This window comes from Pteropus medius, unplaced genomic scaffold, assembly GCF_902729225.1.
Source record: "Pteropus medius unplaced genomic scaffold, Ma_sr-lr_union100, whole genome shotgun sequence".
NCBI classification, from domain to species: domain Eukaryota; kingdom Metazoa; phylum Chordata; class Mammalia; order Chiroptera; family Pteropodidae; genus Pteropus; species Pteropus medius.
In genome coordinates, this window is record NW_024351647.1 from 6,284,885 (window position 1) to 6,310,380 (window position 25,496).

Here is a 25,496-nt window from a genome sequence, read left to right on the forward strand (position 1 = left end):
ACTCTTGTGTTATCCCCTTACTTAAAATTCTTAGTGGATTCCATTACCTATACTACCTTTTTTCCAAGAAGTGTTTCAAAAAATAATTCTATAAAAAAATTTTTAAGGAAAATGTTACATAAAACAGAGTTCAACTAGTTATTTTGGTTCTTTGTGTTTTTGTTTGCTTTTTACTGTAGGACTTGTAAGAGTCCATGTTATATTATCCTAATGTTCCCTTTGAGTCCTAAAAGAAGATACAGTACTTTTCCAAAGTCTTCTTTCCCGACAGAAAGCTTGTTAACATTGTGGGTTTGAGAAACATGAACCTATAGAATGGAGTACAGAGTGCTTATTCAAATTCCTTTCAGGACTTCCACTGCTGTCCTTGCTACACTATGTCCATCTTACCAGAATGCCAGCCCCTTCCATATTCCCCTTCTCTCCTCTCCTCGCCAAGCTCACATCAAGTGTCAGTTTTGAATAAAATTATCCCTAACTACCCAGGCAGAGTGAGTTGTTCTCTCTTCCAAAATCCAATTGCACCTTACATAGGAACCATATCACCTGTTGGTTTGTAAGTACAACTCCTAAAGTTTGTACAAACCCAGAGCCATTTTTTCAGGAAATAATAGCATATATTTTCAATAACTTTTTATCATGCCTTCAAACAACTAAAACACTAACATGAGTAATATTTAACTGTGCTAATGGTAACCAGTCTAAAAATTATGTTCAACTGACCAACAGGCTTTAGATTCACACTTGATTTTGGATTTTGTTCCATTACTTATTAGCTACAGGGCTTTGAGCAAATTGCTCAAACTCCGCAATCCTCAGTTTTGTCATCTATAAAATAGGAGACAAAAAAAAAAAAGGACTGTTGAAAGGTTTGGAGAAAATGTTCTGAAAGTGTCATGTATAATACATATCATTTTGTAGGTGCTTAGTAAAAATCGCATAATAATATTGTCATTGTAAAGTACTTAGCAAAATACTTGATTCAGAATAGGCACTAGACAAACACTTGTTCCAGTTCCCTTCCTTATCCTTCTAGAAACATTAAATCAATCTGGAGAGCAGCATCTTAATTATCTAAACCAAATATTTACGTGATAATTATGATGTGGTCACGAGCATTTCCTTCGTAAACTCTCAGTGAAGACGAGGATGATTACTATTACCCTTCAACACATTAGGACAAGTAACCTGTTCCTTCTTGGAATCAATCTATAGTCTAACATAGGGAAGGTCTTGCAGATAAATAGATAGATGAATTGATGCCCACACACCAATAAAATGAAAACAGATTATTTGCAACCTATTTTTAGCAGAGCATTGTTTGGAATACAAAGACGAAATCCCAGTCTTGCCTTTTCAGCCTGGCAGGGAGTAGGAAGTGTACCAACAAAGGATTCCCATCACAGATGGTAAAGAGCCTTGAGGTGAAGGAAAGTGCCATAAGGCCAGAGAAAATGCAAAGGTAAATCTGGGAAGGCTCGATGAATAAGATGTAGAGATGCAAAGATGAGGCAGGAAAATTCCCAGCAGAAAGTGTCATGTCAGTAAAGACCCAGAGGAAGTGAACACTTGATATATCAAACAAACATAGTCCAATTTGGTTAGAGCATATAGCATATAAGAACTTGAGAAATGGCAATTGTATTCTGTAGGAACTGGGCAGTTATTGAAGGAGGGTGATTGGATTAGCCCTATCCTTTAGGAAGGTTTCATTGCCAGCAGTAGAGTGGGTACGTCTGGGGCCATAATCAAGTGAAAACAAATAGGGCAGCATTAGCTCATGCTGAAGTCAGAAAGAGATCACCAGCCTGCTGTCAGTCAAATCAGGCTTCTCTATCACAGACGGCTCACATTTCCTTAATGATACATTATTTTTGTTTAGGTTTGGGTTGAGTTGGCTTCAATTTATATGTTTTAGATTTTGTTGTTGCTCCTGTTCTTTTAAATTAGAAGCAGCCACTACAATGGCTGCCATAGGACTTTGGGAGTTGATGCTGTTCTGTAAAAGCAAAGACAGAGAGACACTTCATTCTATAAACAATAATGATCCATTTATCTTAGAGACTCTAGAAAAACAGTTCCCAGAATTTAATTTCTTTTGGCACAGTCATATTTAAATAAATTAAAAGGGAAAAAATAAATGACCATCATAATGATAATTTGGGAACATGCAGTATTTTAACTGAGCTCTTCAAAATCAACATAATTATTTATATTTAATTGTTATCGTGTATATTTATTTTGCTGCATTGCCTATGGCTAGAGAACAGACTGGAGATGAAAACTTTGATGTGTTTAAGTCTGTTACTGGTCTGAATGTCTACAGAATTATGGATATTTCTAAAACAAAAATCAAGTATACATTATTTTGTAGAATAAATGTAAAGAACTTAGAACACTGCCTTGTCCTTTGGCTTTTCTTATAAAACCAGAAATAAGTTTCTTTGGAAATGTTCATTTTGAGAAATAAGTCATATTTAACAATCCAGTCAATGTTTCAACATACATTTAAAATAATTTATTGTAAAGTGTTAACATTGCTCAAAATGATTCCGTAAATGTGTGAAAAATAACTGACTTTGCTTTTATGAAGATTTGAAAGAAAAATGAGCTGAAATAAAAACATTTGAAAGAAAAAATTACTCTGTTATATATATATTTGTGTGTGTGTGTGTGCGTGTGTGTATTCCTTCAGTATATGTTTATTAAGTAATTGATAGGTGCTGGATTCTCTGTATTAGGAATCTAAAATTCATTTAAATCTGGCCCATGCCTTGATTCTTTTATACCCTGGCTAAAGGAAAGCATCATGTTAAAAAAGCACATTTACAATTTAAGTTACTAATTGCTCAATAGAGGAATGAGACTATGCTGGGGAAATACAGCAGGAGAGATTAACTCTGCCTTCACAGAGAAGGTGTCATCTGATCAGAGTATTGAAGGGGGAGTAGGAGTTTAGAGCAGTGGGGAACTGGATTCCTGGTTTAAATCTTGGCCTTTTTACTACTTATTGAGTGACCTTGGGCAAATTGCGTATTGCTCTATACCTTTATTTTCTCCTCAGTAAAACTGGGATAATATTTGCAGCCACAACAGAGACTGCTATGAACAGTTAATACATGTAAAGAACTTAGAACACTACCTTGTCTATAGTAGTAACTCAGTACATGTGCTACTCTTGTTCTATCATTAAGCACGAGAGTGAAATTGTCATGAGTAGAGGGAACAGCTATTCTGCAAAAATATTCAAAATGCTGCCTAGCTAATGGCTTTTACAAATGAGCAATTTCACACAAGATACAGAGAAAAAATGGAAATTGAATAGAGCCATTCAGAGGTCCTGATTGATGGCAAGAAGACAGAGTTGCCGTGCACCACGGGTCTACTTCCTGACTCACTCTGACCTTCAAGGGGACACCTGATGCACAGCAATTCCTCTTTCCATACTGGAGAATAAGTTTAGTGACACAGTCACAATTAAAAAATGAAACCCATTAACTGCAACACACAACTGAGGCAGCCATAAGAGACTTATATGCCAATTACTGTGTTAGACTTAAGGCATAGTGCCCCTACCTGCTCAGAGTCGCTGTCTCTGCTGATTTCTATAAAAGATATCTCAAAGATATATTTAAAGTTCCTGAGTCAGAGCATTTATATAAGATAACCATTACAATTATAGAAGATACAATTTGCTAAAAATAAGTTAATTGGCCAGTAAAGGGTTAATTGTTAAAGTATCTAAATCAGGATGAAGAAAGTAGAAAATATAATGGAGAATTCTATAAAAACAGAAAGAGACAGCTTACTCCTTTTTGCATAGATTTATATATCACTAAAGCAGCCAAAACTTGAAATCCATTGATTTCACAATTAACAGCAGATAATGGAATCAAGCTTTTCTGAAATCCTGGCTTAGACAGACACATAATTATTTTGGTAATTGGTTTCCTAGCTTACAAATGCAATATAGGTGATTTTTTTTAATATATTACATTTCTGTTTAATCAGACATGCCTACATTTGTTTCATTTTCTGTGAAATAGGAAATCAAGGAGAAATTGGATTCCAGTCACAAGCGAGATATAGAAGGCATGGGAGTTCCAGAAATAAAGTATGGAGATTCTGTCTGCTTTGTCCAGCATGTAGCCAGTGGTCTGTGGGTGACCTACAAAGCACAGGATGCCAAGACACCCCGCCTTGGACCTCTGAAAAGAAAGGTGAGGGGTTGGAAAGGCTTTCCAGAATTGTTTTACACTGAGTTGGAAGCAACTTGGCAATAGAAGCTACTGTGAGAATCAGGTAGATGTGATATATGTTTAGTTACTCTTCCTAGGAGTTATTCTGTGGCGGATAGTACAGCTTAATTTGGTTACTTTGACTTCATATTCAGTGCAAAAAAAAATAAGTTAAATAGAATGCAAATCTGTGAGGAGGGGGTAGAATTTGTTCAATGTACTCTAAAACCTGCACTAAATGACTTGATGGTACGCTCTTTGGGGATTAACCACATCATTGCTCCCTCCATTTAAGTGGATAATTGAGTTACTATGCCATTTCATAATACAGAGACTAAATAGAATCTCTACAGAGAAAAAGCGGATTGCATGATAACAAGCCCACAGGAACCAACATGCAGAAAGATGAGATATTGTGGAATGATACTGTCTCCACAGAGATTATATCCAGATTTGAGTTGTTCGTCACAGCCTGCTACAATGGGAAACTGGTTTGGATACACACAGCATCTTTTTACCAGAAAGTCAATAAGAGTGTTTCTTTTGATAAGAACCAAGAAAACAGATGCCCGAAGCATGATGCTTTTTTTTTCCCCCTGGGAAAACTCTTATAGAACACAGGTTTAGGTAGTGAAGGAGGCCCAAAATAAAGTTCAAGGAGGCATTGTCCACTGTAGATTGTCAGCCTAATGTGGAGATGATGCAAAGTTCCCAGGAATGCTGGTGATTAGTTGTAAGAAAGGAGGTTGAGAGCAAACCATAGGGCAATATTTTACTTCTGTGTAAAGTAAAACAAAGCAGTAAAATATCCATAAAGGAGAAAATAAAATTAGAAGAGATCGAAAATAGAATAAATAAGAGGCCACACGGACTGGCTTGTAGGAGCCCAACACTTCCTCTGCAAACAATTATAAAGACTAGATACAATACAAAAAAAAAAAAAAAAAAAAAACCTGTGAAGATTTCAACAACCTTCAGTGCACCCAGGACATGAGTGTTAAAGATCCCAAATAGAATGTAATTGCACTAAATGAGTTCCACCTTTGTAACCATTTCCCCTTGGTATTTGCTGAGTTGCAATACCAAGGAATGGGGTTTTGTGTTAGCTTCACTGGGCTGGAGAGACAGATTAGAGACAAAGTCAGTCAAGTTTTCTGTGACTTAAGGGGCGGAGATTCCAGAGTGAAGGGAACTGTAGAAACATGAACCTGAAATTCTGTATGCAGTGTGCCCTGGAATCTTAACCTGACAGTGCATGGGGTGCAAAGCTAAGATAACAAACTAAGTGACAGCTATGAGGAAGAAGAGCAAAGCCCAGATGTGGACAGTCTGACAGTACTAGGGAGACAGAGGTTGGGGTTCAAGGTCCCTCAAGTAGGAATGACTCTTGAAAATACAGTAGGCTTTCAATTAAATCCCAAAAGGGCTCTACTCCAGAAGTAAGGACTACTCCCTGGAAACAAGGGCAGATTAAAAACAAATGCCAAAAACCTATCATCTACCCTACCAGCCTATGGGAAGAAAAGTAATCTTCTACAGAGTATGATAATATTATCTGGAGCCTCCACAACTTTTCACACCTACTTAGGTATTGATAACATTTAAAGATAGTGGAATTTGTAGGTCTTGGCTATAACTCTGGGTGGGAGGGGACATACTCAAAAGACCCTGTCAACTGAGAGAGATCCCAGTTCCTGATGTCGATTTATTGTGCCTATAGTCCCTAGATCCACTTAATTGCTGGAATGTGCATTTGAATTTGGGTGGGGGGGTGGGTACTTTTCAAAACTCTAAATGGTGTTGTGATGTTCAGCCCTTGACAAGGTTGCCTTTCTCCATTTTGTGAGGAGCAGGTTAAGTTCCCCTCTGAAAATACAGAGGATGTCCAAATCTATGTTAAGCATTTTATGAAACAAAGAGGAACCTGGAAAAACCAATGGAGAACAGATACAGTGAAAACCCTGATGAATAATAACTCATCTTGAGGGAAGTATCCTCTTTTCCATTCGTGTCTCAGGCTTCTCTCTGCTATTGGGCTATGGGATTTCTCCAAAAGAAAAAGGACCTTAAGAACTGGGCTGCAGCAATCAGTAGGGCACATAACAACTGCATTTTCTTTTTTCTTTTCGTTTTCTTTTATTTTATTTTTATTTATTTTTTATTATGGTAACAGTTAACGAAATCCAATAAGTTACAGATGTACATTTTAACAGTAAGGTAGGTATATATATATATATATATATATATATATATATATATATATATATATATATGTATATTTACATACGTATTTACACTGTGTGTTCATCTCTCATAGTTAGATTTCTTTCTGTCACCACATATTTGACCAATTTTACCCCGTCTACCTCCTCCTTCCCTTCTCCCCCTACTCTCTGGTAACCACTAGTTTATTGTCCATGTCCATGAATCTCTGTTTGAACAACTGCATTTTCTAACAGCTGCATTTTCCCCATTTCTCATTACTTTCTTATTTGGCTGGCCAGTTTGAATGTGCTATCCGAATAAGCAAAACCTAAGGCTTTTGGTCTTTAGGGACCAGAAAGCTGGGACTGAAGCCAAAGTAAACCTAGGGGCAATGTATTGCCAAATCTGAATGCAGCATTATTAACTAGTTGCTGAAAAGTTCTGGCAAAGTGATGCTTTGAAATGGTGAGTCCAGTGGTAAGGACATCCTTCGCTAAGACTTAAGCTGTAGTGTATAAGTGAGATGTAAAGTCGTTTTACAAAAAGGAACATAAACTTTTCAAGCCAGTATTTTACTCCCTGTATGAATGAATTATGAATGGCTTATGAAGGACATACTTTCAGCAGAAGAAAAAAAGGAAAAGATTTTCACATGAAAAGGAAAATAAGTTGTTTCTTTGTGTTAAAATGAGAAAAACCAAAAATCTGTATTCTAAAGATATTTTCTAAAGCTATATGTTGTATTTATTTGACATATCGACAGACTGACCATCATCCCCACACCCAGTCACCAAGGACCTACAAATGATCTCCCTTCATTTACTCACACCAAGAGGAAACTGTCGGGAACTTGAATCAAAATTTGCCCCTGACTTGAACTAGAGTCAAACCTTCCCAGTTAATATCTGCACATATGTGACCTTTTTAAGGGGAAAAACTACTGACTTCCATACCAAAAACTACTGACTTCCATGCCAGCCCCACCCCAAAATTGTATCGTGTCATTGGTGATCAGTAAGTATGCTTAGCTTCTAGATAATTGATCTGAGATCAGTAATATACTGCCATTTATAAGAAATATTCATTGAGCACCTCTTATATTCTAGGAAACATGCTAAATGATTGACATGTAAATCATCTAATCTTCCAAACACCCTGTAAGGATAAATTCATTTGCAGATGGTGCCGTCAAAGCAAAGCGAGGTTAAGTAACTTGCCCAAGGTCACACAGCTGGGAAGTGCACAGCAGGACTAGAACTCAAGTTGCTGATACTAGAGCCTATGCTTTCAAACTTTCTAGCCTCACTGAGAAGCAAACTACCATCCTGAGCCGCTTACCCAGTTTGACAGTGAGCTAACCCAGTGTAGCTGACCTGCGGGAGAGAAACCCATGCCTGCTCCCAGTGGATGGAGGGTTTTGCTTTAACGTCTCTTTCCTCTTCCTCAATTTATCTCTGAAGGCAAAGGCTCTAACAAAATGGTTTTTTTCCATCGCCTCGAGTAAGGTTTTGTGTTCACTTTAAGAGAAAAATCTATTATACAGTATGTTTTCATCTTTTAAAACGGCCATCTAGGCCCAAGAAATTTATTGTAACTCATACCACAGTGGCACATAAAATTTTATTTTCATCAAAGCATCGTGTCTCAAGAATGATTCATATGTCAGTAATAGGGCATGTGGGCAAAATAACTTTGTTAATGTCCCATTTTCAAAGTGGACCCAGGAGAACTTTGTTGGGGAGGAGTACAAGAGTTGAGGGAAACCCTGCAAGAAATGTCGACTGCCTGGCTGTGGAGTAAAGCGTAACCTGGATCTGGTGTGCTTTGCTCTGTAGGTCATACTCCATCAGGAAGGCCACATGGATGATGGGTTAACACTGCAGAGATGCCAGCATGAGGAGTCCCAGGCTGCTCGGATCATCCGGAACACAACAGCCTTATTCAGCCAGTTTATAAGGTACATGAATTCCTTCCCTTTCTCTACTGTTAGTTTCTACCCTGTGGCCTTCCAATTCCACCTACCCACTCCCATTTAAGAAAATAATTAAACACCAGCAAAGAGTTTTACCAGAGAGAGTTGGGACTGAATCCTATTTCCCACATAGATGACCTCCTACCACCCTCCCTGTCTGCCCACAAATGCCCAAGCCTCATTGGTTATTCAGGTTGGTGTCATGAAGACCCAAGGTCTTCTCATGAAAATTAAGTAAAGAGAGCTGGAGAGCTTTAAGACCCTTTTGTTTTAATGTATGAAGAGGAAGGAGAGAAAAGAAACAGGTCCACTCCCTCCCTGCTATTTAGAAAGGCTTCTACATCATTTAGAATTGTTGCTATGGTTTTCATCTAAGTAAATTTGCATTGGAAGCCTTGAGTTACCCAACTATGGCTGAGACTTAAATGGGAAAAGTGACCAAACTGCCTGCTTGGTTCAGAATTCCCCCCATCCCCACCCCCACCCCGATACAGAACTCTGTGGATTGCGTTCACCAATTGCCATGAGGAATGGATTCTGTCATAAACAGTTCAGTGTTCCAAGCTATCTCTCTCTTGAAGGAAAACATGTCTAAAGCCAAAATGTTTAAATTTCTTATATGAATTTGCATAAAATGAGAAAAAGATTTTATTCTTTTACTTTTCTTCCTGTTGAAACACTGTGATCCAAGGAATGCATATTAGTTAGTATATAAGGTAAGGTGCTGTTGCAGTTTAGGGTAAATTTTATTTTTCTTTAAAGTAATATTATAGGGTAGATTAGTGTTTTAAAGAAAATAGTCGGGCTACTGGGGCTCAGGTTCCTTCTGTCTTGCTGCTTTGAGATTTCCTACAGGTTGTTTAAGTATTTCCCTGGACTAGCACACCACCATCACCACCTGGGAACTTGTTAAAAGTACAAAACCTCAGGTTTTACTCCAAACCTACTGAATTAGACACCTGGGAGTGGTCCAAGAAAACTGTGTTTTAACAGGCCCTCCAGCCGATGCTGATGCATGCTAAAGTTTGCAAACCACTGCCCTGGAATAGGGGTCTCAACCTTGGCCACATGTTCGGTTCATTGTGGGAGCTTTTAACACACTGATACCCAGGCTGCACTTCAAGCCAATTGCATCAGCACCTTTGGGGTGAAATCCAGACACCAGCTTTTCTTTTTTTTTAGATTTTTTAAAAATTTATTTTGCCGTTGTAGTTGACATACAATATCATATTAATTTCAGGTGTACATCATAGTGATTAGACATACAACTTATGAAGTGATCACCCAGATAAATCTAGTACCTCTCTGACACTAGTTATTATAGTATTATTGACTTATATTCCCTATGCTGTACTTGATATCCCCATGAACACTCCCACGACTATTTTTATAACTGACAATTTGTACTTCTTAATCCCTTTCACCTTTTTTGGCCATCTCCCCACATCTTCTATCAGGCAACCATCAGTTTGTTGTGTTTTTGAGCTCGTTTTTGTTTTGTTTATTCGTTTTTTAAATTCAATAACGAAAGTGAAATGAAATCATACAGTGTTTGTCTTTCTCTATCTGACTTATTTCGTTTAGCATCATGCCCTTTAGGTTCTTTCATGTTGTTGCAAAAAGAAAGATTTCGTTTTTTATGGCTAAGTAATAATAATCCATTGTATATATGTACGACATCTTCTTTATTCATTCATCTATTGATGAACATCTAGGTTTTTTCCAAATCTTGGCTACTGTAAACAATGCTGCAATGAACAGAGGGGTGCCTCTATCTTTTCGAAATAACAACCAGCTTTTAATTAAAGCTCCCCAGGTGATTCTGATATTAAGCTATAGTTGACAACCACTGCCCTGGTATGTTTTCTTCATCAACATGATCAAAAATTGCTTACTAACACCGTTCTGAGGTCTGTTCTGTAAAAGGAGGAGGAAAGAGGAAGCGAGTTCTTTTTTTAAAAGATATAAACCAGAAGTAGTTCACATTATCTTGAATTCTTTTGGCTGAAACTTAGTCACATGGCCACACCTAGCTGTAGGGAGGCAGAGAAATATAATCTCTGGTTGATTGGCTTTGTACCCAGTACAAATCAGGGATTCCGTTACTAAATTGGAGAAAGTAGACAATAGAGATATTTCTTCCAGGGCATAGAACTGAGGCCTGCAGGTCAACCATCCTGAGTCTGCTTTTGCCTCTGGCACTGGTATCCTGTGATCCCTGAGCAAAATATTTTCTCCTTTTGATGCCATATTACATCCAGACGTGCTCTCCTTCTTCAAAGAAAGGGAATAAGAACAAATGGCTTGATATAGACAGACAAAGATAGCTACATGCAAATATGAATTTTTCATGTAATCTGGACTATTACCAGAACCATTAAAGGTAGACGGTTTTGTTTTTCTGGTCCCCAGTTCTCTCAACCTGCACCCTTATATCTTTCTTAAAAGTCAGTGATCCCTACCTTATAAATGTATATAAATTAATTCAAAATGGATCAAAGACCTAATTTCAAGTCTCAAAACTATAAAACTGGGAAGAGAAAACAAAGGCCTAAATTTTCATGACCTTGGATTAGGCAGTGGTTTCTTCAAAATGATACCAAAACCAAAAGCAACAAAAGAAAAAGTAAATAAATTGGACTTTATCAAAATTTAAAACTTTTTTGCTGCAAAAGGCACCATCCAGAAAGTGAAAAAAAAAAAAACAGCTCACATAATAGGACAGAATATTTGCAAATCATCTATCTGATAAGGTACTTGTATCTAGAATAAAGAACTCTCACAACTCAACATTGAAAAGACAAATGGACCAATTTAAAAATAAGCAAAGAAACTGAATAGACATTTCTCCAAAGAGGATATACAAATGGCCAATAAGCATATGAAAAGATGTTCACCATTAGCCATCAGGAAAATGCAAATCAAAACTACAGTGAGATAACAGCACTTTACTCCCACTAGGACGGCTATAATAAAAAAAAAAACTGTTAATAAAAAATGCAGGACAGGATATGAAGAAATCAGAACCCTCATACACTGCTTGTGGGGATATAAAATGTCACAGCCACTTTAGAATGTAGTCTGGAAATTCCTCAAAAGATTAAACGTAGGGTTACCATATGACCCAGCAATTTCACTCCTAGGTATATGCCCAAGAGATATGAAACATATGCCTATGCGAAAACTTGTACACAAATGTTCAAAGCAGCATTATTCATAATAGCATAAAAGCGGAAACAGCCCAGCCAATCAACTGTTAAATGAAAAATAAAATGTGCCACATCCATACAGTGGAATATGATTTGTCCATAAAAAGGAGTGGAGTCCTGATACACACTATAACATGGATGAGCCTTGAAAACATTATGCTAAGTTAAAGAAGCCAGTCACAAATGACCACACTGTATGATCTCATTTATATGAAATGTCCACAATAGGCAAATATGTAGAGATAGAATGTAGATTTGTGTTGTATAAGGGTAGTCATAGAGGGAAAGGGGAGTGAGTGCTGATGGCTATGGGATTTTGGGGGGAGCTAATGAATAAGTTCTAAAATTGATTGAGTTGATGGTTACACAACTCTGTAAATATACTAAAAACCATTAAACCGTTGAATCATACCCTTTAAATGATTGTATGATATGTGAATTATATTTCAATAAAGCTGTTATTTTAAAAAAGTAAGTGGGAGTTCAATGCCTCACAATGAGAAAATTATTTTTAAACATCTTTATTGGGTTATAATTTACATATCATAAAATTCATCCTTTTGAGTGTAGAAAGCCGTGAATTTTAATAAATTTACAGAACCGTGCAACCATTAACAAAATTCAGTTTTAAACATTTCCATCACCCCCAAATGATTTCTTATGCCCTTGCATTTTATACTGGTTGATATCCCTAGACAACTAGGTATCTACTATGTCTCTATTTACTACATTAAATTGATAAATCGCACACTAGATGGTCTTTTGAAATGGGTCTTTTTACTTAATGTTACACTTTTAAGGTTCATCACTGTTATAGCTCATAATAGTATTCTGTTGCCTTTTATTCCTGAAGAGAATTCTTCATGTATGTCTACCAGATATGGATAGAGATATACATATATGCATATAAATGTACATATGTATATATGTATGATTGTGTGTAATACATACACACACACAGAAGAGATTTATACATATAGATATCGAGAGAGAGAGAGAGATACCTACATACAGACACACACTTCACATTCATTCTGTTTATTCATCAATGGAGGAACAGTTGGGTTGTTTCTATTTTTAGTTATGCTCAGTAATGCTTCTATGGAAATTAGTGTAAAAGTTTTGGGATGTATGTTTTTATTTCTCTTGAGGAAATACCTAGGAGTGGAATTGCATAGTCATGTGTAAATTTTTTTAACTTTCAAATATTTTTGCGGTAAAATTTACAATTTTAACCATCTTTAAGTGTACATTTCAGTGGCATTAAGTGCATTCAAATTATTGTGCAACCATCACCACTTCGCATCTTGAGAACTTTTACATTATCTCAAGCTGAAATTCTGTACCATTTAAACAGTAACTCCCCATTCTCCACCCCCTCCAGTCTCTGGTAACCACTATTACATTGTATCTAAATACCACATTTTGTTTATGTATTCATTCATCAGTGGACACTTGACGATGTTTAACTCTAAGAAACTGGAAACCGGTTTTCCAAAGGAGATATACCATTTTCTATTCTACTTTGAAATATCTGAAGTTCCATTTTCTCCACATCGTTGCCTATAATTGTTATTGTCTGACTTTTTTGATTGTAGTTATTCTAATGAATATGAAGTGGTATATCACTGTGGTTTTAATTTGCATTTCCAAAATGACTTATGATTTTAACTATCTATGTGCTTATTAGCCATTCATGTATCTTCTCTAGTAAAATGTAATCAAGTCTTTGCCTATTTTGTAGTTGGATTGTTTGTCTTCAAATTGAGATTTAATAGTTCTTTGTATCTGCTGGTTATGTTTTTTATAGATTTATGATTTACAAATATTTTCTCCTAGTTTGTGGCATTTCTTCTTTTCTTTTTTTTAATGGTGAGGCAATCCTTGGTTGACCTCACAGATTGCAAGGACCTTGTCAGTTTACAATCCCCTTTTTTTTTTTTTTTTTTAACTCCTACAGCACCTGGTCTTCCTGGGTGGTCTTCCATCCAAGTACTAACCAGGTCCAACCCTGCTTATCTTCCGAGATCAGACAGGATCGGGCTTGTTCAGAGTGGCATGGCCGTAGACTTCTTATTTACTTAATGGTGTTTTTGAGGCATGAAAAGTTTTAATTTTGATGATGTCTAATTTAACATTATTTTTGTTTGTGGATCATGCTTTTGGTATCATATCTAAGAATTCTTTGCCTAACCTCAAATCACCCAGATTTTCTCCTGATTTCTTCTGAACATTGCATAATTTTAGTTCTTATATTTAGGTCTTAATCCATTTTGAATCAGTTTTTGTTTACAGTATGAGGTAAGGATTTAAATTCATTGGATTATGTGGATATCTGATTATCCCTGCACAGTTTGCTGAAAATTTGTTCTTTCTCCATTAAATTGCCTTGGCACCTTTGTCAAAAGTCAAGTGACCATAAATGTAATGGTTTATTTCTGGACCCTCAATTCCATTCCATTGATCTATATACTTGTCATTATGCCAAAACAGCACTGTCTTAATTAATGTAGCTTTATAGTAGTAAATATTAAAATCAGGTAGAGTGAGGCCTCTAATTTTGTACTTCTTTTCAAAATTAATTTAGTTCTTTTGGGTCCTTTGCCTTTCCATATAAATTTTAGGGTAAATTTGTCAGTTTTTGCAAAAAAAAAAAAAAATCCTTCTGGGATTTTGATAGATACTGCATTTAATCTATAGATAAGTTTTGGGAGAACATTTCATAATAATGAATCTACCAATCTATAAACAGATTATCTCTCCATTTATTCATTTTTCTTGAATTCTTTTCAGCAAGACATTATAGTTTTCAGTGTATAAATCTTAGGATTCTTTTGAAAATTGTATTTCTAAGTATTTATTTTTGATGCCACTACAAATGGAATTGATTTTGAAATTTCAGGTTGTTCACTACTGGCATATATAAATACTGGTATATAGATATTGAGGTTTTTAAATATCAATCATGTGTCCTGTGACTTAATTGAAATTTTTTTTATTAGTTCTAGTGGGATTTTTTCTGGCACGGATTCTTGATAATTTTCTACATTATAGGATCATGTCACCTGTGAATAGAGAGTTTTATTTTTCCTTTCCAATATAGATGCCTCCCTCCTTTTTTTATGATTACACTGGCTAGAACATTGACTACACTGTAGAGTAAAAGTGGAGAGAAAAGACATCCTTGTCTTGTTCCTAATCTTAGTGGCAAAACATTCGATCTTTGACCATTAAGTATGATGTTAGCTGTGTGGTTTTGGTGTATACCCTTTATCAGGTTGAAGAAGTTCTCTTGTATTCCTGGTTTGTTGAGTTTTTTTACAGAATGAGTGTTAGATTATGTCCAGTTCTTTTTCTTTATCTGTTGAGATGATCATGTGGTTTTGTCCTTTATTAACACAGTTTATTACATTAACCGATTGAAATTGGGGTATTGAAATCTGTTTTTGTTGAATTGTCTGTTTCTCCCTTAATTCTGTCCATTTTTGCCTCACATATTTTGAGCTCTGTTGGGTGCTTATATATTTATAATAGGTATATCTTCCCGATAAATTGATTATTTTATAATTGTAAATGTCTCCCTTTTTTCTCTACAAAAATTTTCTGTCTTAAAGAATGTTTTCTAGAGCCACTCCAAATGTCTTTCATGCAGATTATGGTTACTATTTGGATGGTATTATCTCTTCAGTCTTTTTAACTTTCAGCCTATTCGTGTCTTTGAATCTACAAAGTGTGTCTTGTAGCTAGCATACATTGGATTTTTTTAATGTAGTTTGACAATCTTTTCCTTTTATTGTTGTATATAATCTATTTATAGGTAATGTACTCATTCAAATGGTTGGATTTATATCTGCCATTTTGGTATTTGATTTTTATGCCTCATATCTTTTTTGTTCCTTCTTAGTGCCTTTTGTTGTGTTACTTTCTAGTGTATCGTTTGTTGAGGTTTTTCTAACTACTCTTCTTTAGTTATATTCTAGTGGTTGCTTTAGGAAACTCAATATGTATTTAACTTGAAAGAAATTAATACGAATTTAAAAAGTAAAATAAAGCAACTTTGCTTCAATATTGTCCCCGATCCTTTGTGACAATATTGTCATGTATATTACATCTTCACGTGTTATAGGCTAGCAGTACAGTTTTATAATTATTGTCTTATGCATTTGTTTTTTTAAGAGTTACAAGAACAAAATATATATGTTTATACTGTCTATTATATTTACCTGCATAATTACCATTATCAGTGCTCTTTTTTTCTTCATGTTGATTATAGCTACTGTCTGGCATCATTTTCTTTCAGCGTAGCAGACTTCCCTTAGTATTTCTTATAAGGCAAGCCTGCTACCCATGTGGGTTGGCTAACATGTTAAAGTTCAGGCAGTTTTAAGCCTGTCCAAGATTTTACTTTCTGCTTGCACAAGGAAGGCCTGATTTTTTTCTAGAGATGAATAGATAGGTAGTACCCTCTCCAACCCTTCCTTAGCATGCGTGCAGCCTTGCATGTGGTCTGCCCTACCCCATTAAAAATTCTTTGCTATGAAGCTGGAGGAAGACATGGGAACGGCTTCAGGCTGAAACACCATAAACTCCCACTGTTCTTACCAAGGTTCATATTTTTTTAAGAACTACTTCTCAGTATATTGTATGCCTTTGGTCAATTTACAGGGTCCTACAAAGTTATTTTGGATGATTTGATCCAATCCAATTCATTATTTTGTTGTAGAGATTCGCTGAACTCACTCAGCTATTGTGAAAGTTCTCCCTTCAATGGGGGAAATTCTTGATTCTCCCAGTTACGGAATGTTTTAGAAGGAGGATTAATGAAAAATAAACCAATGAGGCAGAAGCCATAGAACTTGAATTTTGCAAAATCTGGAAAGTGAAAGATAAAAATATAATTTGGGTATACATCCTCCCCTCTCATCTCTTTTGAGAAATGAACAGTGCATGCTGTGCACAAGTAGAAACCAGAAGGTGGGAGTGGACCTCTGGGAGAACAAATTAAAGTTAAATGAATAGGGAAGGAGAAAGAAAGAACAATGAAGAAGAAAGGTTAAAGTGTGCATATGCTGTCTCATCATCCTCTGTAGAGTTGTTGGGTGCTGTCCAAGAGGACAGATGAACAATGTGAGAGATGAAGGAGCCTCAGAAATCCTGCTGAAGAGAAGATACTGTACAACTGATCTCTGAGTTTAACCTTAGGAGGGAAATGATATTTAAATAATTGTTTTGTGGTAATGGCATAGTAAATATTCAGAGATCTTACTTGAATTTAACAAAAGAAATCCTTGGCAAAGAGTGAGAATGTAGTGTGGCAGTAGCTATAGGAAGTGGAAAAAAGGTTGGGATTAGATAGGTGCTAATTGCAGTTGTTAGTTCTGAATCGAGATACCATCTTGTCTCTGTCCATCTGGGTCTCCTCCCAAAGGTTCTAGAGTAGAAAGTAACTACAGTGAAACCATTCAGAGATCATGTCTATTTTCACCACTGTCCCCAGTGCCAGGCATGGGGTATGTGTTCTGTTTTGAAAGAAGGGAGGGATCTGCCTCAGTCCAGTGGAGGACTATTATATTGATGTTTTTTTCCGAGGGGCAAAATGAGGTGATCCAGCAATGAAAACCCACATAACAAAAAATTAGACTTGGAAGGACCCTGGTAATTATAGAGTATACCTCTTGTTTTCCAGGTGTAAAATTAAAGGACAAGAGGCTTAGAGGCACATTAAATATCATAAGATTAATGTCTGTGACTATAACCTGGGTTTTCCATCCCCCTTTGTAGTTGCCCTTTCAAGCTAAAAAAATGCCAACAAATCTCTTTTTCATCTTTTCTTATTACATGAAGAAACACTGTGTGCTTAACTGGCATCAATGTTTCTAGTAAACACAAAACGAGAGAGTAGGAGGAAGGGAGGGAGAGAGCATGCGTGGGCTAGCACGTGAGGGAGAGAGGGGTCGGGAGAGAGAAAGTCTGCAACTGGACCAGAAATATCGAGAAAAATGTATTCATCTCTTCACTGAATCTAGAATTCAGAAGTCATTTCTGATTGGGTTTTGTAGTCCCAGACCTTCAATTCCTGTCCTCATGGCAGTTTCTTCTCTATCTTTGTGTCCAATAATCTCAAATAATCACCAGTAAACACTTCCTGAGCACCTACTATCAGCCAGAGTACACACCGTGTATGTAAGGACCTCCCTGCCTGTACAGTCCACTCGTGTTCTGCCCTTGTGGTATGCACTCGGTATATCTTTACACAAATTTGGAATTATTGTCACCTCATAACCCGAGTGTTTTCAGGGCTTTTTCAGCCTTTGCTTTAGGCCTAGGTAACAGTCTTTTCTTAGCATGTGTCCAGATTAATATATAACCAGATACACTGTAAATACAAAGGAGAATCCCTGGCATGATTTACACATTCAACCAATTCTCAGTCCCGGGGCCAGTGATTCAGTTCCACAGGGCTGAGTCTATTTCCCCCTTCCCTTCTTAGCTTTTGCCCTCAAGGGGATGGGAAAATGAGTGCTCATTTGGCCATCTATTGAGGTTTTTGGTCTCCCTGTGCTGACAGGATTAATTATGAGACTTTTTGGAAAATTATGACAGAGACACATTCAAGATAAGTAGGAACACAATAGCGGGAAAGGTGATGAGGGCACCAGGGAGAGAGTCATCGAGGCAGAGAGGAAGGATGCAAAGAGATAGAAGGATGCTGAGAAAGAGGAAGGAGGAGATAGGGCACACAGAGGAAGTCAGAGGAGAAAGAGACAGATACAGAAAGTGAAAGAGGCATCAACAAATGGGGAGGGGACAGCAGGTGTGTACATGCACACCCATAGAAACTTTGAGAGAAAAACACACAGCAGAGGTATCAAAAAGACACAGGGAGAGAGACAGATGACAAAGATATAGATAGAGGGAGAGACTTAGTGATGGAAACCCTCCAAGCCCTGTTTAACTTATTCCAAGAAGAATGTGTAACAGTGTAAAAGAACTATGCATTAGTAAGTTTATTTTTTTAATGTTTTTATTTGAAAGGGACAAAGTGTGGCAAACAGCCAGGGATCATTTCCTTTTTTTTATGAAATGGCTTTAAAATCGAAACAGAACATTCTCTTCTGTTGCTCTGTTAGTTGGCAGACATCAATTTGCGGTCATTCATACAGAGACTACCCTAGGCAGCAGTGCATTGTGCCCAGTGCGGCAACCGGGACCTGCTGAATGTTCGTCAGGGTCCTTGCTGGAGGCCCAGTGCCCGAGCCGTGTTCATCTTGTGTTTTTCAGTGGGAACAGTCGCACAGCTGCCCCCATCACCTTGCCAATAGAAGAAGTCCTGCAGACTTTACAGGACTTGATCGCCTACTTCCAGCCCCCAGAGGAGGAGATGCAGCATGAAGACAAGCAGAACAAGCTCCGCTCGCTCAAAAACAGACAGAATCTTTTCAAGGAAGAAGTAAGTCCAAAATATTAAAAACCGAGATTCTCTTTGTGTCCAGAGCAAAAATACCCCTGTGACTGCAATTAGCTTTGTCTCCATGCATGCATGTGTTTATGAAAGAGAGCACTAGAAAGAGAAGAGACTGGGAAGAAAAGCAGGCTGACCTTCTCTGTCAGCTGCCGCTAGTTACACGAGCAGTGTACATGGTAGCAATATATGTTGGACGTTCAAACCAGATTACATTTTAAAGTTTCAGTGTCATATGTGTATCCAAAACCCATTTTCAATAAATCTCAGCTGCTAGACAACCACATGGGCTGTGGTTCCCAGGTTTCAGAAGATGTCAGAATTACCTGGGAAACCTGTTTGAGAAATACAAATGCCCAGGTTCCACCAAGTCAGAAATGACTGAGGAGCTGGTTTGAAAATTGCAGATGATGCTAGGTCTTAGGTAGAACTTGACCCTCTGAGACACTAGGGATGTGAGAGACTCATTAACTTGGGGCTCAAGAGACTTTAGTTCTGACTCCATCCTTGACTGTGTGTGACCTTAGACACGTCACACACCTCTGAACTTGAACATGATTTGGCACTATCAGGCTATGGTGGTACTTCTGTAGCCCCTCGTTACTGGTGACAGGGCCCGTCCCTTGGGCATTTCTAAAGTTAGTGGCATGAGATGTAGACCCATCCTTGCTCAGTGTTCTGATCTAAGCAGACTGGCTCTGGGGACAATATGTGTTGTGAACTACTGGAAATACATCTCCTTAATAGCTAGACACAGATGTTTTTACTGGGTGGCATAGTATTGTCATTTAGATGAAACAGTGGTTAAAAAATAATCTTTTGGTCTTATTGTCTCTAAATCCCACCTTCTTTTGTTGGGAATGGGAGGAAGCAAGCATGGCTGTCTTGTGTATCTAAATGGAATTTCTTGAGCTTATTTGAGATTTAAGAGAAAAATAGGTACTATATTCAGGGTTGTTTCTGGGTGAGTCACAGGCATTTCACACACGGCACAGAGCAGGCATTTGTAAGACTCATTTCCGCTCCCTCTTCCTCAGTATGTCCTTGGTTTGGGTTAAACACATGGGGACAAACCTGTCAGAGGAGACTGCTGACTCACTCCCAAAATGGAAGCTATTTAGGTCTCTGAGGCATAAAAACGCATATTTTGTTTTTAGGAGGAAAAAAACAAAACCCACGCTGGCACGCTGGCATGAGAGTCTATTTTCATATTAGCATTATCAGCCTTAACAGGTGAATAATATGGGAGGAAAGGGAACAAAAGAGATCCACTTTCACAAATAGGAATTTTTACTTTTTCCTCAACTTGTCTTCACAGGGAATGTTGGCCCTTGTGTTAAATTGCATTGATCGCTTAAATATCTACAATAGCGTAGCACACTTTGCTGGAATTGCAAGAGAAGAGAGTGGCATGGCCTGGAAAGAAATTCTGAACCTTCTATACAAATTGTTGGGTAAGTACCCACACGGCCCTCTCCGCAGAAAGATTTCCCAAGGTGGTTTCTATGGGATTTCAATGTGACAAACCAAGATTATTATCTAGCCTCATTCCTTGGAAACTTTTTGATTTTTCTATGGGATTTCAATGTGACAAACCAAGATTATTATCTAGCCTCATTCCTTGGAAACTTTTTGATTCTAACCCAGCCTTTCATTCTGTCAACTAATAGCATATTGTACTTTTCCGAGCTTAAAGCAAGTAGTTAGCAGCATGTGGAAGCAGATAGAGAGGAGTTTTGCCAAAACTACCTGTGAAAGCCTTGGCTGTCACTTAACTCTCTCCAAACCTCAATTCCTCATCTTTAACATGAAGGAACTAAGCTAGAATGTGTTTACGGTGCCCTCCAGTTCTAGACTTCTGACACCTGCTCTTTAAGGATGATGTCTCTCAAATTCTCTGTCCTCTTTCACAGTCCACCTATTGCTCAGTCATGATTACTGCTGCTTTGACCTGTTATTTCATTATGTCGGGGAAAAAAGCTGGTAATGATGTCCTAGCACCTCGCCTGTCTTCTCACATCACTGAGTGTCTTCTGGTGCCTGCTGCACCCAGTGCCACCATCTGGGCCCGGACTGCCATGCCGTGAGAGGAAGGCAGTGGGTGACAGTACTGGCCTCTACAAGAAAGTGGCCAACAGTAATTGCTCAGAAGTGGTGACGAAGCAGCATTTTAGGGCTTCACTCTGAAGTATACGGCCCATTAGAAGACATTCATTAAAAGTTCGTCAGGTTATCGGGACCCATTCTCAATGTCAAGAGTTAGATTGGACTGCCATGGTATTGTGTGACCTTGTAAAGTCTCTTGGAAACCCCCATATTTTGTAATGATACAGCTGAAATTCGGTAGCAATTATTATAAAAATAATAGCTAACATTTACTGAGCTCTGTGTACCAAATTGTAGAATATCTCTTTTTGATCCTCAGAGTAACACTGCTCTTATCCCCTTTTTATTGGTGAAGAAACTGATGCTCAGAAATGCTCAAGGTCACATATGTTGCAAGTGGTCGAACTATGGCTTGAGCCCAGGCAGACTGACTCCCTAAGCTTAAGCCGACCTGAAAGCAGGCTAGGAGCTCAGTCCAATTTCTGCCTTCCACTAACTAGGGTGGTACAAATCAGAGGTCTTGAGACAGCCCTTTTCTTACACAAATGCCTTACAAGCATCTGTGAAACCGCGGTCTTTGAAAATCTACATGAAAAGCAAGGTAATTGGGACCTACCATTATTCATGGACTTGTTCCAAAACTGCATTTATCACACTGGCCTGCGGAGGGAAGGTTATTTCTTGGTCTAGATTGGTGAAAATCTAATGACAGCATATTCCCTCTTTCCCTTAGCAATACCTTCTACCAGTGGTTCTCAAACCTGAGCAGGCATCAGAATTAGCTGGAGGACTGGTTAAAACACAGATGCCTGGCCCCATCTCCAGAGTTTCTGATTCAGTAGATCTGGCATAAGGCCAGAGAATTTGCATTTCTAACAAATTGTCAGGTGACAGTGACATTCTGGTCCAAGGGACCACACTTTGGGAAACCCTGTCATACACTGATGTATTTGAGAATTTCATGTTTGTTTATTACTTACCTACCTATTAGTTTAACCAACCTTTCCAGCTGTGTTCATTTGGCTGCCTTCCTTTGACATTTAAAAAATAACAGATTTCCAGTTAGGTTTAAGAAAACATTGCAAGGAATTAAGTTCTTAAGCCAATAACCAAGCAGATGTTATTTTGTGGCTTATCACTGTTTGAAGTAATTTTATTAATTTGTGTGTTTATTGTCTCTTTCACCTCCTTCATGAATGCAGGGTCTGTGCTGCTGAGTTCCCACTGCTCTATTCCCAGCAACTAGACAGGTGCCTGGTACATAGCAAATTCTCTGGCAATATTGGAGTGAATGCTAGATTTCTAGTCTTCTAAACAGAGAAGCAGGATTGTATCAAAGGGCTCGGGAGGGGAAGAGTTGTCATTCATTTCCTTTTAGTTGCCAAGTAGGTGAAGTATGTCTAATAGCTTCCTAAGTTCTTATGCCCATCATGGCGTCCTTAGACCTTCATGATCAAATGTTTCCTTATTTGCAGCCGCCCTCATTCGTGGAAACAGAAACAATTGTGCTCAATTCTCCAATAACCTTGATTGGCTAATCAGCAAATTGGACAGACTGGAATCTTCCTCAGGTAAGAATCGACAGGAAACCACCGGAGAAGATGGACTTCAGCAATGTTGAATCTTTGAACAATTCTTTTCTCCCTTGATTGCAAATAATCTTCAAATAATTACTTCAACAGCAACAAAAAGCGCTAAAGCTTCCTGACAACTCTATAACTTCATTTAACAGCTCTAACTAGGCTTCAACGGTCTCTCCTTTTCTGTTTCATTTTTCACTCCATGCTTTCATCTTCATCCCCTGGGTCCTTTCATTGTGTCTGTTCAGGGTCCTGGTCTCCTTCTGACTGCTACTTGGACTTTCACTGGGTTTCATAACCCTCTCTGGATGTGGTCCTCCTAACAGTTTGGCTTAAAAGCAGGACCGAAGGACGACTGTGGAATAAGAGGAGATGATGATCCTCCCACCCCCTGAGTCACCCTTGACATCATATCTAGAGCCCTTCATGACTCACAGAGAGTTAGAGCCAAGACAGTAGTCATAGTTGATAAGTGACCAAGTGACCACGCTATGAGGCTCAGCGGTTGGCTTCCTTCGGAGTGAACATGACAGGTGTGGGCCCCGCTCTGGGAAGCTGAAAGGTTTTGATGCTTTTTTCATTGTCTGGAGGTTGGTAGGAGCTTGGACAAAACAGACCAAGGGGCAAGCCCCTCCCCCAGGATCTTCTACCTATACATATGCCTTCCTAGCCCTGTTTTCTACAGCACCGCCTCCCATGAGCCAGACTGCATTTCAGGGAAATTTATGAAAACCTTGAAAAAACAGAATTAAGAGGAATTATCTCAATAAAACCAATGAGCATCTTGGCCAACTATTTTCCTTGCATTTTCATCACGTGTTTCCCTTATGGATACCAGGCTGCAGAGCCAGCAGTTTGGTTTTCTTAAGCCTTCACTTGATACAGAAAACCATGCAGTGTGCCTGGAAAGGGGGGAAAAGCTGAATAGTTTTTATTTAGTGAGCTTACAATTTGAGACTCCAGGACATCTAAAATAAAAATAAATTCTGGAATGATTCCTAGATATACTCTTATTTGAGGAACATTCCAAATATTGTTGAAACTACCTGAATGACCTTTAGAAGGGATAGTAAACTGGGTATCTGCTTTTCTGTTTTAAAGTATTGCCTGGTTTGATTCAATTAAGAATTCCATTTTACAGCCACTTATTGTATTTCGACACAGAAGTACTGTGTTTTTGTCCAGGACGTGGGGAATGGGGTTCGTGCTAAATAAAACTCACCTCTGATTACAGACTGGTTGGCCCACAAGGCTCCTGAACTTTACCAGAGATGACTGCATCTTTCTTCTGGCTGGAAATATTTAATAGATTCAGAGAAGTGATATTTTGGCCCTCCAGAATGGTCTTTTCATTCTCGACTTTTTAAATTATGGTCAGTTTGGCAGGTTACTTAATGTCCAAATGATTTCTGTGGCATCTGTGTAGGTATCTTGGAAGTTTTGCACTGCATCCTGATTGAAAGCCCAGAAGCCTTAAATCTGATAGCAGAGGGCCACATCAGGTCCATCATCTCCCTGTTGGATAAGCATGGACGGAATCACAAGGTAAGTATGAAAAGAACCTAAACGGTGATTGACTTTACCTGCCTTTTCTTTTCTCTTCCTGCTGCTTAGTAACCATTGTGTGTTTTCGAGATGGCTTTGATTTAAAAAAAAACCTTGAGAAACTGAGGTTTTTAAACATGCTTCCTTGCCTAGGAGCACACTACAAGCCAGGTGGTCATTCTAGATCTTGGACAGTCTCCTTTCATTCCCACCAGCTTCTGAAATCTTGCTTATTATCAGTAGCCCACAACACACAGCTGACTGTGTGATACCCTTGGCTAGAGTCCACACAGGCCAGCTGAGGGGCTCGCTCCCATCCTAAGGCCCACAAGCTTAGTAATGAAACAGCTAGTACCAAGCTGTATAAGAATCAGAAGAAAATAGTGTAGAAAGAAGATATACAAATATCAGATAAAAATAGTGTGGAAAGTCATGTTATTAAATGAAATTAGTCAAACCAAGTGAAGTAAATGAATCTACATTGAGCCAGCAAGAGGACTGGAACTGTGGGTCTCTCCCTTTGATGGAAAATAGCTGTGTGACTTTGGGCCTCAGTCATTTCATCTGTAAAATGGAGATACTTCACTTACTAAGGTGGAATGTTATATCAATTTTTTGTGGTGTCTTAAAGCTCTAACATCTCTATTTTTACAGAATTATATTTCTAAAGACACATTGCTCTTTGGAGAAAGTCTATTAAAATATGTTTTATCCTGACCCTTTAACATCTGCCCCTCATACGGGAAGGTCGCTGCACTGACTAATTAGGCAGACACTCTAAGGCTGAGGGGGAGTGCATTTCAAGAGCAGATGGCGTGATTGGACATGAGGGACAGCATCTGGGCTCCTGAAGAGTGAGGAGAACTCAGCCTAATCACTGGCCCTCTCTGCTTGCCATCATTTAAGACACGTCTTGGAGGGTCCAGGAGAACGAGCCTCTGCAGCATTGCTCACATGATATGTGTCATTCGAAAAAGCCAAAAAGCCATGGTCCTTAGCATCTGTGAAATTACTTGGCAAAGAAAAGAAAGAAATATGTAGGGTCTGTAATTGCTTTCCCAAAGGTAGTAAATCAAAAGCAGGCATGAGGCTCCAGCTTTGGTCCAGCTTCTGGATGTTCCAACATGTTTCTTCCCATCTGCAAAGTGTAATGAGAATAATTGATAAGTGCCTGAGTAA

At 38.2% G+C, this 25,496-nt stretch overlaps 1 protein-coding gene and 1 pseudogene across 1 annotated transcript in view; one reads left to right on the plus strand and one right to left on the minus strand.

Annotated features, from left to right (window-relative positions):
- RYR3 (ryanodine receptor 3) overlaps positions 1–25,496 on the plus strand; it is a 466,421-nt gene that overhangs the window by 220,904 nt on the left and 220,021 nt on the right. The window contains 6 exon segments of the mRNA XM_039843988.1: positions 4,047–4,220; positions 8,279–8,400; positions 18,906–19,074; positions 20,405–20,540; positions 22,668–22,763; positions 24,199–24,317. Coding sequence (XP_039699922.1) covers positions 4,047–4,220; positions 8,279–8,400; positions 18,906–19,074; positions 20,405–20,540; positions 22,668–22,763; positions 24,199–24,317 — 816 coding nt within the window.
- LOC120587273 (uncharacterized) lies at positions 13,576–13,694 on the minus strand (annotated as a pseudogene).